This window comes from Scyliorhinus canicula, chromosome 3 (genome assembly GCF_902713615.1).
Source record: "Scyliorhinus canicula chromosome 3, sScyCan1.1, whole genome shotgun sequence".
Lineage (NCBI taxonomy): Eukaryota > Metazoa > Chordata > Chondrichthyes > Carcharhiniformes > Scyliorhinidae > Scyliorhinus > Scyliorhinus canicula.
In genome coordinates, this window is record NC_052148.1 from 226,687,968 (window position 1) to 226,700,540 (window position 12,573).

At 43.3% G+C, this 12,573-nt stretch overlaps 1 protein-coding gene across 14 annotated transcripts in view; it reads left to right on the forward strand.

Annotated features, from left to right (window-relative positions):
* The window catches only part of rapgef2 (Rap guanine nucleotide exchange factor (GEF) 2), a 562,209-nt gene that overhangs the window by 423,679 nt on the left and 125,957 nt on the right, over nucleotides 1-12,573 (forward strand). For all 14 annotated transcript variants that reach the window (XM_038792314.1, XM_038792318.1, XM_038792316.1 and 11 more), the window contains one exon: nucleotides 4,697-4,940. In XM_038792314.1, coding sequence (XP_038648242.1) covers nucleotides 4,697-4,940 — 244 coding nt within the window. The remainder of the gene's footprint in view (nucleotides 1-4,696; nucleotides 4,941-12,573) is intronic.

The following is a 12,573-nucleotide window of genomic DNA, read 5'->3' on the forward strand; positions in this document are numbered from 1 at the left end:
GCTTGACATAGGTTTGGATTTTGAAGGCATCTGATTGTAGAATTGTGATGGAATTTCCAGTACACCCCAATCTTTGGAGCACGATCCATAGAGCCTCGTGATTTACTCAGTCAAATGTATTGGTCAAGTTGATAAATGCAATTGACGTCTTTTTCTTGGATTGGTCTGGCAACTGGATCGTCCAGTCCCACCGACAATCAATGAACTTTTGGCTGGACTGTTGAATATCCTATGGCGGGTCCCGCCACAACGGGCCACAATATCCTGGCTGTTGTCAGAAGTTTGTTCCTGTGGCAGGTGTAAAAACACCGTGTCTCTGGGAAGTTTTCCTCGGCCACAGAATGCAGGCAATTCAGAAGAATGCATGTCAGCATTTTCCCTGCTATGGACATATAGTAGCGCATCTGCCTCATTCTCCGGATTAAACGGGCACACAGTTGAACAAATGCTGATGTCCTTCTTGAAGCCAGGTCCTCGAACATTCAGTCAAAACCCCAATAAAATCAACTCTGATGTACTTGACGCTGTTCAGATGACTGAAAAGCATCTCCCCATCAGGTTCTGTTTTCTCAGGTCTCAAACTCTCAGCATTCCAGAAGAGGACAACAAAAACGTTTCAAAGACATTCACATGCTCTCCTTGAAGTGCAGCAACATCAACATTAATTATTGGGAGTAGCTTGCAACCACTCCTTCAAAATAACAAAAACTTGTCCATCACGCTGCATCGTGTCTTGAGTCCGAATACCTTAGTGATGATGTAGAGAAGGGAAGAAAAGGAAGCAAATCCTGCACTTTGGATTCCACTATTTCACTCTTGCCAAAGATCTTTGGGGTCAAGCATTGGCCAGTTCAGTCAGATAAAGACACATGTCAAAAATTCACGGCCCTGAGTAGATGTCATCCTTAAAATGAAGGATAGCCAATGACGAATACACATGGCTGTACTGTTTAACACTGGGGCCCGGTGGCTAGGGGGCCCAGGCTCAGTGTTGTAAACGTTGTCCAGACTGAACTGTATACCTGCTTTAAAAAAAATCAGAAACCGAACCAATCAATCTGATATTGTTCCAGACATTGCTCAGGAGTTGTTTGGTCTTTCTACCCTGTGAGGTTACTGATAACATAATCAAATTACAACCCTTTGTTATGCCACCCTGGGCCAGTACACGGTTAATTCCAGCCCCACGTGCCCTGAGTTACAACACCACTGAATTAATCAGGAATTGTTATAAAAATTGTGGCACAATAGTGGAACAATGGCACAGTGGTTAGCACTGCTGCCTCACAGCACTAGGGACCTGAGTTTAATTCCGACCTTGGATCACTGTCTGTGTAGAGTCCATACATTCTCCCAGTGACTGAGTGGCTTTCCTCTGGTAGTTCCAGTTTCCTCCCACAGTATGTTAGGTGGATTTGCCAAGATAAATTGCCCCTTAGTGATCAGGACTATGTAGGTTTGGTTATGAGGTTATGGGGGTGGGGGAGTGGGCATGGGTAGAATGCTCATTGAAAGGATCGGTGCAGACTCGATGGGCTGAATGGCCTCCTCCTGCACTGTATGGATTCTGAAAATTCCCGAAGTCTTTGGCCTTTGGCTGCCCAATAATTACAGTTACCAGGTTTGTAAGTTGAAACACAATTAATGTTTATTTATACCAAAAACTATCACTAAGTATGCAGTAAATACAACTAGATAACAACAAGCTAATACCTACTACCCCCTTTAACTGTCGAACCCTCTACCCACACAACACAGACAAAATACAGAGGGGTGGAAACGGGTATAAAAAATGATGACATTCAAAAGTTAAGAGTCTTTGGTTCTTTAACATGTTTTCTTCTGAGCACGCAGGCTGATCAGTCTCTGGTTTACAGCTGGTCTTCCTTGCAGAGCCATTCAATCAGGATCCCTGCAGGTTAGAAAATACAGTACTTAAAGCAGGCTTTCTGGAGAGACGCTTTATTTCTTATCAAACTGGGCCTTCATCTCAAGGTGCGCCTTCAGGCTTGTATCTTTCTGGATACTGTAGACACTTTATTTCACATCAAACCTTGCTTTTGACTCGTGGTTTGACTTCAGGCCTTTGCAGTCTCAAGTGAATGACACCGAGACTTGCTGAAGAGAGAGCCGGCCCTCACTAGCCTTCTATAAAGAATTAATTGAATCTTTTTGGAGAGAGTTAGGTCGATCCCTTCATCCAGGCTGCAGAATCAAAATCGTAATCAAAGTGGAACCTCATGACTCTGAAAACATTCCAGTTAGATAATATCCATTCACCACCTTTTACCGGGTAGCGCACAGCCTTTTCGGCCCCTTCAATCAGCCAAATCAATCAAACCGAGTGATCAGTGACATGGCCAGTTTGCAGTCATCAGTCTAAAACAGCACAGCCCTGTGGAATCTGCCGTTTGAATTAAAGGTGGCCACTGCTTTCTTCTGCTTGAATTAAAGATACAGGCTGTCTTAAAGATACCTGTCCATAAATCATCCATGTAACGGAAAAAGAAAGGGTAAAAAGGGAATAAACAAGAAGGACCTTTATTCCTTATTTGAAATAATTACGTTGAATAATAGGCACCCAGGTAAGAGATAGTCTTCAACTTCTTCATAGAATGGAAATGTCTTCTGCTGTTTACTTGCGTTGCAAGTATTGAATCTTTCTCCCAAATATGAATTTACTGTCACTTTCTTCATTTGGTACAATGTACAGAGCATGTCAATGAAGGCTAAGGTACAATGTACAGAGCATGTCAATGAAGGCTAAGGCAATCACCAAAATCAATGTTATCGTCTGCAGTGTTCTAAATAATGAATGGGATATTTTCCTGTCAAATTAACAATATTTCATGATGCAGATAAAGTATAAATTGTACCCCCTGGTTTGTTAATAGACATGATGGGATCACCTACAGGTTGCACACAAAGTAAGGCTGCACCATGTCATTATCACTCTTAATATTGCTGCATATATATATCAGACTGTATTTAGTGTTAAAGGAGGATGGGGATAAGGGCCCCAGAACTAGGAAAAATCTATGATTCTGTTCTAAGTCCATGATATATATCCCTGACCCTGATTGTATACCTTTCATTTAGCTGATATGGATCAAAAAGTTTAGGACAAAAATATTTTGATTACCTTGTGGCCAGATTTAGTCTTTGTGCAATAATACATCGAGTTATAATAGACAGTTGTGGAGCATAGGATAGGAGCCAAACCTGTGTTCTGGGGCAGGGTTTAGAAAACTCCAAAGTATATCATGGAGTTCACCTGACCTACAACTGTTTATTGAATTTGGATGGATGAGCACAAGAGCCTGTCTTTCAGGAACTATTCAAAGAGTTCTTAGGCGCTTTTAATCAAAAAACAGGCTTTATTCTACAAATTTAGTTAACATTTGTATAAACACACAAAGTAAGAATTTTTATCAACTACAAACCTAAATACCCCACACAGCTACAGTAATCAATGATAACCCTTGATGAACTCCCCCTTAACTGTTCCAATTCAATAACAAAATCCAAGTAAAACCAGAAAACCCTTTTCAAAGCTGTGGCCCAGCAAACGTCATTCTTACTGTTTTGGACTTGTTAGTTTTACTCTGTTCCACTTTCCAAACAGCAGGTTTGAATTCCTTCTGGGAAGCATTGACCTCCTTTAGGTTATCAAGCAGTCTGGAAACAGCTTTTAAAATAAAAAGAGAGAGACATTCCTTTCAACCTGTACAGTTCAAAACCAGTCCAAACTCATAACGAAAGTAAAAACCCACAGAGCCACAGCCCAGCTCCACCCACACAATGTCACTGAAGCCATGTGATAAGACAAAAATATTTCTTAAAGGGACACTCCCATGACAGTAGACAGCATTGAAATTTCTGACTGATAGGTATGGAGAATTTGCCAGTTACAAGTTCAGGCACATGTGTGAAACTACAAACATCTTGGCCATGAATGCCAAGGTCCTACTATTTTTCTTTTTTTAATATAAATTTAAAGTATCCAATTATTATTTTGTTCCAATTAAGGGGCAATTTAGCATGTGCAATGCACCTAACCTGCACATCTTTGTGTTGTGGGGGTGAGACCCATGCAAACACGGGGAATATGTACAAACTCCACACGAACAGTGACCCAGATCCTCAGCGTGTGAGACAGCAGAGCTAACCACTGCGCCACCATGCCGCCCCTCCAAAGTCCTTTTGAGCAATGGACTTTGCTCAGTAAAACGCAGAATAAAAGTTTAGCTCATCAACCAGACGGCAAGTTGACCATCAGTTCGTATATGGATGAAATTCCAAATTGCTTCAGTGCTGTGCAATAGTCCTCCTGCTCTAGAAGGTACGATAATTAGTTCAGATTTTTCTGCATATTTGAATACTGTACATGTAGGGAGATGAGCTTTCATCAAGGGTACAGTCATGGAAGAAGTTTGGACAGCACTTGTATAATTCCATCTGAGGACAGGACCCGGTGCTGGTGCAGGGATACTGCCTCAAAGAAGGGGGAGCTCATCACCCCATTCACTATTTCTGCAACCCAATTGGGGACTCAGTATGGGAACTGCTAGTATTCTGGGTGCCATATTATACAGAGTTTGTTGTCCCTGAAGTGTTTTGTTCTCTTTGCTTATAAAGTAAAAGAAATGATTAGTGATCAGAATTTGGCTAATTCAATTGTATAACTTTCCCACAGTATTTAAAGAACTTCTGTCGAGACTCGCAGAAGAGAAGAGAAATGGTGCTCCACATTTACCCAAAATCGGTGATAAGAAAGGCAGCCGTTACTCCATCCCTGACCTTGCTGTTGATGTTGAACAGGTGATTGGATTGGAGAAGGCAAGCAAGAAGGCTAAGGCAAACACAGTGACAGGACGGAACAAACTGAAGAAAATACTAGACAAGACTCGAATTAGCATCCTTCCACAAAAACCTTACAAGTAAGTACAGATTTTTTTCCTGTCTTTTTTTAATGACTTTTCAAAATGGTTTTGTAAGTAGTGTGATTGAGAATAAGGTAAGTCTACATAATTACAACAATAAAATACTCGAGACAAGTTTAGTAAGACTGCTAATCAACAGTTCAAATTATTTAAGTTCCTTCTGGTGAATAGGGTATTGGAAGTGTTGAGTCAGTCCAGTGGAATTATTACCAAATATTTATCCTTCAGAAGTATGTCACGGAGCTAACAGAATCATTGAATGGTTTTCTTCGGAAATAAATCATTTAGCAAATCATGCCAGTTTTTTCAGCGCAGCTATCGATCAATTTGCCTGTTCACTCCCCCATATTATTGTAGTACGCTTTTCAAAAATTATTCAGTTTACTTTTAAATGACCTTATTGACTTACCCATAATTATTACTTTGGTAAATTATTCCACATTCTAATAAGCAACAGTGTGGCAAAAACGTCTCCTAACTTCCTCTTTCCTCCTATTGAAATAATCCTCTCCTTTCTTTGGCTCTAATATATAATCGACAAGGGGATGGACATGGTATTACAAATGTAAGCCAAAGCAATCTCCTGTGCAAATTCAATGTTAGATTATCAACAAATTCATCTCTTCATTATCTTGTTCCTTTCACCTTTTAAGATCTGGAGCATCCGTAAACCTCTGTTCCTTCACTCTCTAAGAGTCTTACTTTTGGGGAGCAATTAAAATTGTTTTCCTCAACTGTATTACTTCATATTTTTTGACATTCAAGTGGATTTATTCACTCCAGTAGCCTGTCATGAAAACAACTTCTTGTATCATTCTCAAAGTCTACCATGCCTCGTTATTTATTGTTGTCTTAACCAACTGTTAAAATTGCTCCTGTACCTATAGATAAAATCAATTTCACTTATGGATTAAATCAATTTCACCCTATTATCTGCTTTCTGGCCCAGCCATTCCGTCATCCTTGTGACTGTACGATATTTTCCGCACTATGCGTCACCATCCTCATCTTTGAGTATGACCTTTACCTTTGGTAGGACAGATTGACGAGGTGAAGATGGCACAGTGATATGCATTCAGGAGTGAGTGGCCCTGGAAGTCCTTAACATTGATTCCATATCTCATGAAATCTCATAACATCATGTAAAACATGGGCAAGAAAATCTTCTACTTAGTACTACCTACTGTCCTCCCTTAGCTGAGGATTCGTCCTCTTCCATGTTGAAAACCACTGGAAGAAATACTGACCACAGCAAGAGAACCGAATGCATTCTGGTTGGAGGGGGGGGCTTTATTATCCATTGTCGAGTATGGCTTGATTATATCACTACTGACTGTCATGATATTAGAGTGATTGTGGTAATGTACTCCAGTTTAGATATAATACGGTACACTAACCAATGCCCTCTGGTGGAGTATTCCTGAAATCCAGCAGGGCCAGGTCTCTTCCATCCACCTTTGCCTCCCTCAACAAGTTTTTATGCTTGCTTTTCGTATTAGTTCAGTTCCTGGGGTGTTCCACAGAACAGTAAAGCAGATGTTTGAAGGGTGAGAGGATGTGGAAACCTAGATTGATAATGTGCTGGTCTGGGGAGCCACACAAGAAAATCACGACCACAGACTCAGGTTGGTCCTGGCACAAGCTAAAGAATGGAACTTAAAGCTGAAGAAGGAAAAGTGCAAATTAGGTTTTCATGAAATCAAATAGTTGGGACATGTGCTGACAAGTGAGGGACTGAAGCCGAACCAGAGTAAAATTGAAGCAGACATGAACATGCCACCCCCAGAATGTACAAAAGGCTTGGAGTGGTTGTCGGGCATGGTGACCTATCTTGACAAATTCATTCCACACATGTCAGACCAGACATCACCTTTCCGAGAACTTCTACAAAATGATATGGAATGACACTGGGAATAAAGTCACCAAGAAGCTTTGACCAATCTAATGAGAACACTGACTCAGACACCAGTGTTCAAGTATTACAATGTCAGTCAGCTAGTCTAAGGTATCAGTGGCCGTTTCAAATACTGGCCTGGAAGCTTCCTCTTGCAAACTGAAGCTCCACTAACGTATGTTTCAATGGCAGTGACTGAAACAAAGCAGTATTATGCCAAATAGAAATGCGAGCAATTATGTTTGGCATCGCACATTATACCAATTGTCTATGGCAAAGGTAGAATAGGATCATAAGCCTTTGGAAGCTATACTTAAAAAGCCCCTGAACTGCGCACCACCAAGAATTCAAAGATTATTAATTTGTCTGCAGAGATACCAAGTCGGAGTTAAATACAAACCAGGCAAAGAAATGCACATTGCAGACACTGTCACGTGCATACCTATCCATCACGGAAGAAGGTGACAAAGAAATGGAAGCGTGGGTTCACATGCTGACAAAGAGCTTACTTGTGACTGTAACCAAACTAGGTGGGATCAGGGAAGTAAACAAGAACAATGCCACCCTGAGTAAACTGTAGCAAATTGTGCAAAGCTGCTGACCCACACTTCTGGTACTTAAAAATTATTTATGATCCATTTTTTATGATCCGATGTATCATCAGGGAATTTGTGAATATGCTCACAGGAGAGTAACCTCCTAATTACTTGGTGACCTCATTTTCCTCTTAATTAGAGTTCTGCATTAAAGTAGTTTATTTTCTTTGTGCTTCTGCCAACTCTTAATTAGTGTGATTATTGGATAAGCAGCCAAACTATATTCACAAGACTAGTTTCAGAAGCACAATGATTTGTCCTTTTATCACTGCATCAGAGAAAGACTAAAGTTTTATTGCGTTTTTCACAATCTGCAGATGTCTTAAGGTGCTTTACAGCCAATGAAGCACTTCTTGAAAATTTCACTAATGTAATGTAGGAAATGCAGCCACCAATTTGCCCACAGCCCCTACAATTAGCACTATGATAATGACTAGTGAATTTGTTTTTGTGATACTGATGAAATATAAATATTGCCAGGATGTCATGGATAGCACCCTTGCACTTCTTCAAAACTGTACATGAGTTAGCTTTTTGGAACTACCCAATTTTTCTTAATTTATTTGTTGCTTTATTGGCTGGATAGTGAGCAATAATTTGAGCTTCATCATATGATCAGTCAAGCAGGCTGTATAAATTGCCATGGGAATTAATTAAATGTTTTCACTTACTTTACCTAAAGAAGAGTTTTGCATATGTGTAATATGTTTTAATAGCCCAGTTTTTCTGGCCAACAGCAAGGCCAAGGTGATTGCTGCTGACCACAATAAAAACTCCATTCTTTCATTGATAATTCCTAGCAGAGTATGAAGTGTCCAACTTCATACCATTCATCAGGTGAAAAGCTGAATGAAATAAAGAAAGGGAAATAGATGTGTTTTATATTGGGATATAGCTATTGTTGACAAGTAAAGCATTTTATTAACTTCTCTTGTCTGTCCTTAGGGTCTTCTTGCTAATGCTGCGAAGGTGGTAACGGTACTTGCACAATGCTATTGGGTAGGAATTATTGGATGACTGTGTCCCAAGTTAGGATGGTGTGTGACTTCAGGGGAAACTTACTGAGGTCATGGTGGTATCATGCAACATTTTTGTCCTTGTTCTTCTAGGCTAGTGGTTGCGAGCTTTGGAAGTGTTCACCAAAGAAGCCTTCTTGAGTTGCTAGAATACAAAATGTACATAGTACTCACTGCAGTTTTGTTATTCCAATGGTGAAGGGAGTAAATATTTAAGCTGCTAATGGCAGGCTGATCAAGCAGATTTATTTTTCCTGAATGGTGTTGACACCCGAGTGTTGTCAGAGCTGTACTTATCTAGACAAATATTCAATCACAATCCAAAGTTATGCTTTATGTGGTGGACATACTCTTCTTAAACCCCTCTTTCCTGTCTCCTCCACCCTGGCCTGAGTAACTCACGGAATATTTTGCCGTCTGATCTGCAGCCTCTGTCATGCCACCCCTTATACTAGCCCACCAAACCAAGCTTCCCCTGAAGTTGTAAGGAGGAGTCAGTTGTACTCTCTCTGAAAATGCTGCCAGATCTGTTGTCTTTTTCCAGCACTTTGTTAAAGTTCCCTAGCATCTTTCTTTAGTTTCTCTACCATCTTCTGTCCTGTTCTCTCTGAACTCATTGTCCATGAGACTCTCCTGCTCCGACAACCCTATTCCCACTTTACTGATGATTCCCTCAAATTCCCCTCCTGGTACCCATGTTAGCTGATCTTTTTAATAGTTCTCTGTGGGTGCTACCCCTCTCTGCTTTAAGTCTGCTGTCATCACCTCTCTCCTCATAAAGATTACTCTTGACCTTATTGACCTGCAAACAACCGCCCAACTTTTGGTCATCTAACCTAATGGGTGGAATTTTCCCCAAAGAATGACGGTGTCATTTTCAACATTAAAATAGCTGTCATTCACCCGTGGAATCTTATAGCGTAATGGTTGAGAGTGGCCATGACCTTTATGGCCACAGGGAGTCAAGTCGGCAAGGATGTTGCACAATCACCCTGGTGAGGCGGAGTCTTCTACAGTAAAGTTGTCCCACAGCTCCATGAAGGACACTCGCATTATCTACACCCTTGGTCTCCTGTGCCTTCATTCTTCCTGCAAGGTTGGTGCGACCTCTGGCCCCTGAACCTGCCCTAAGGCCCCCTGGCTTCCTTGCAGGGTCTTCCCCAGGTGCCACTGCACTTTGCTGCTGGAGCCTGTGCTCCTGCAGCACTAATAAGTAGAATGGCCAGCTCCACTGGCTCTATACCGGTATTGATCGGATTCCCGCAAGGGATGAGAGCGAGAGAGAGAGTCAGGTTGGTGTTTCAGCTGGATAACATCATTACCTCCCCTGACCAATTGCCCTCTCAGACCTGGAAGCAGCCAGCCCCAGACCTTAACTGGTTTCAACCACATCCTCACAGATCAAGCTCCCTCCCATCTCCATTTCAGGACTGAACCCAGCCTCTGCCCTCTTCTTCTTAGACTCACTTGTGTGCTCCCATCTGGTTCTCTGAGCTCTCTAGCACTGGGGGTTCTGACAGAGGGTGACATGCTTTCACACCCCTAATGGGTACAGTCAACTGGGCGGTGGCATCCACCTGAGCAGATAATGGACCCTAACTGGCAGGCATTGGGGTCCGGCACATAAGCAAGCCCAGTGCCTCTTGATCCTTTGCAACCAAGCAATGAGCCTTGAACCCTGAGTACTCATAACTTTCCTTGACTTTGAGATGTTTTAGTAGGCATAAAAGATGGATAAATCCCCAGGGCTTGATGAGATGTATCCCAGGCTGCTTGGGGCTAGTTTAGCTCAGTGGGCTAGACAGTTGGTTTGTGATGCAGAGCAAGGCCAGCCACGCAGGTTCAATTCCCGTAGCAGCTGAAAATTCCGAATTCTCCCTCTATGTATCCAAACAGGCGCCGGAATGTGGTGACTAGGGGCTTTTCACAGTAACGTCATTGCAGTGTTAATGTAAGCCTACTTGTGACGATAAAGATTATTTATTTATTTATTATAAGAGGCAAGGGAGGAGATTATTGGGGTCCTGACAGAGATAGTGCTGGTCACAGGTGACTGGAGGATAGCTAATGTGGTACATTTATTCAAGAAGGGCAGCTGGGACAAGCCAGATAATTACAGGCCAGTTGATCTAGCATCAGTGGTTAAGAAAGTTATTGGAAACATTCCCTGACTTTGAAAATGTGGACAGATAATATTGTTCAGGGTTAACTCTTGATGGCCAGGCATATGGTGACGACATGTAAGAGCAAGATGCACCAAAAGTGGCTCCCGGCACGGCCTTTGTTATTGATCCCTTTTACCTGGCTTTTCGGAGGGCTCTGGTGTCCAAGCTCAGGTTGTTGTGTGGGTGGACTCATTCCCGACAGTGGTATGTTGAAATCATCGACTAAAAAGCCCAATAATAAGAAGGCTCACTAGACACGTCGGCCATGGTAATGGCGCAGGAGTTGACAAAATTCGGCAAACGGATGAACAAGCATTTTGAGCGGCAGGGTCTCGAGATTAAGGAATCCTTTGAAACCACTGTTGAGGAGGCTTTGGATCCAAACCACGAACAGCTGGTGAGAACTTGAACGTGGTGCGAGCACAAGGTGAGACGTTGAATGGGGTGGAGGAGGCCTTGTCGCAGCACAAGAACCGGTTTGCCTAGCTAGAGGCGGAGTTGCTGTTGGTGGCAGATAGCAATAAAGGCCTGAGGTCCACTCTGAAGGACCTGGAGTACGGATCACGGTGGCTAAACCTCAGGTTGGTGGGGCAGCCGGAGGAAGTGGAAGGCTTGAAGCTGACCCAGTACTTTGCCAAAATGTTTTCTCGATTGGTGGGAGAGGACAAAGTATTCGCCCCCTCGGAGCTGGTTAGAACACTTCAGGTGCGCAGCCAAAAGCCAAGGCCGATAGAGCCACCCCAGGCGGTGATAATCCACTTCCACAGTTATTAAAGGAAGGAGAGGATGTTGGTGTGGGTGAAGAATATTCGGAATATCGACTGGGACGGAACCAGAGTGCGGATATACCAAGACATTGGGAGTGAGCTGATGAAGAGGAGTGTGTTATAATAAGGGTGTGCGATTTGGTGTGGTGTATCCTGCGTGACTGCAGGTCACAATGACCACTGCCGGAGCAGGCAGGGGCCTTCATCAGGGAGAAGAATTTGGGACCGCTGTGAAGAGGACTGTGTTGGACTCTGTATAAAGGAGTGTTTGTAATTTGCCCCAATGCTACTATGTGTTCTGTTCTGTTATTTTTGTTCAGTTGGGGGGATGCGGTAATACAAACAAAAGGGGATTTTTACATTTCATTTGTAGGGGCGAGGGGATTATTGTTTTGCTGTGGGCTTGTGTACGATGGTAGGAGAAGGGACATGTTGGCTGTTCCTGGCAGAGACATTGGAGGGAGGCCCTGGGTGGGGGCCACTTTGCTAGCAAGAGAGGGATGGGTGGCTAGCAAACGGGGGTGTTGGGGGAGAGGCTGCGGTCGGTTGGGCCAGATTGGGTGGGGCCCAAATGGCCTAGCTGTTTATTTGTCTGGTGGGATGATGGGGGAGGTTGTGAGCCTGGCGGGGGTTATAATAGGTGTGGGGATGCTAATAGTGACCAGCTGGCTTTTCTTTGACTCACACTAGGGATAGGGTCTGTGGCCATCTTAGATGGGCCTGGGACCCAGGAATTGTGGTAGGAATATTGCAATATGGAGCAGATGGCTGACTGGTGGGGAGGGGAGGGGGGTAAGAGACCCCCGGCGAGGTTGACCACCTGGAATGTCCGGGGCTTGGAGGTACGGTGAAGAGGGAAAACGTCTTTTCCCACTTGAAATGTTTGGGGGCCAGTGTGGTGTTCCTGCAAGAAACTTACCTACGGGTGCGGGAACAGATCAGATTCCGGAAGGCCTGGGTGAGCCAGGTCTTTCACTCTGGGTATGATAGCAGGGCACCGGGGGGGTAGCGATTCTGGTTCACAGGAGGGTTTGTTTTCTGGCGGAGACGATGGAGGCTGATGATGGGGTCGCTACGTAATTGTTACAGGTCCGCTGGAGGGGTGGGCCGTGGTTTTGGTGCACATGTATGCCCCAAATTGGGACAATGTCACGTTTATGATATGGTTATTGGCTGCTATTCTGGAATTCGA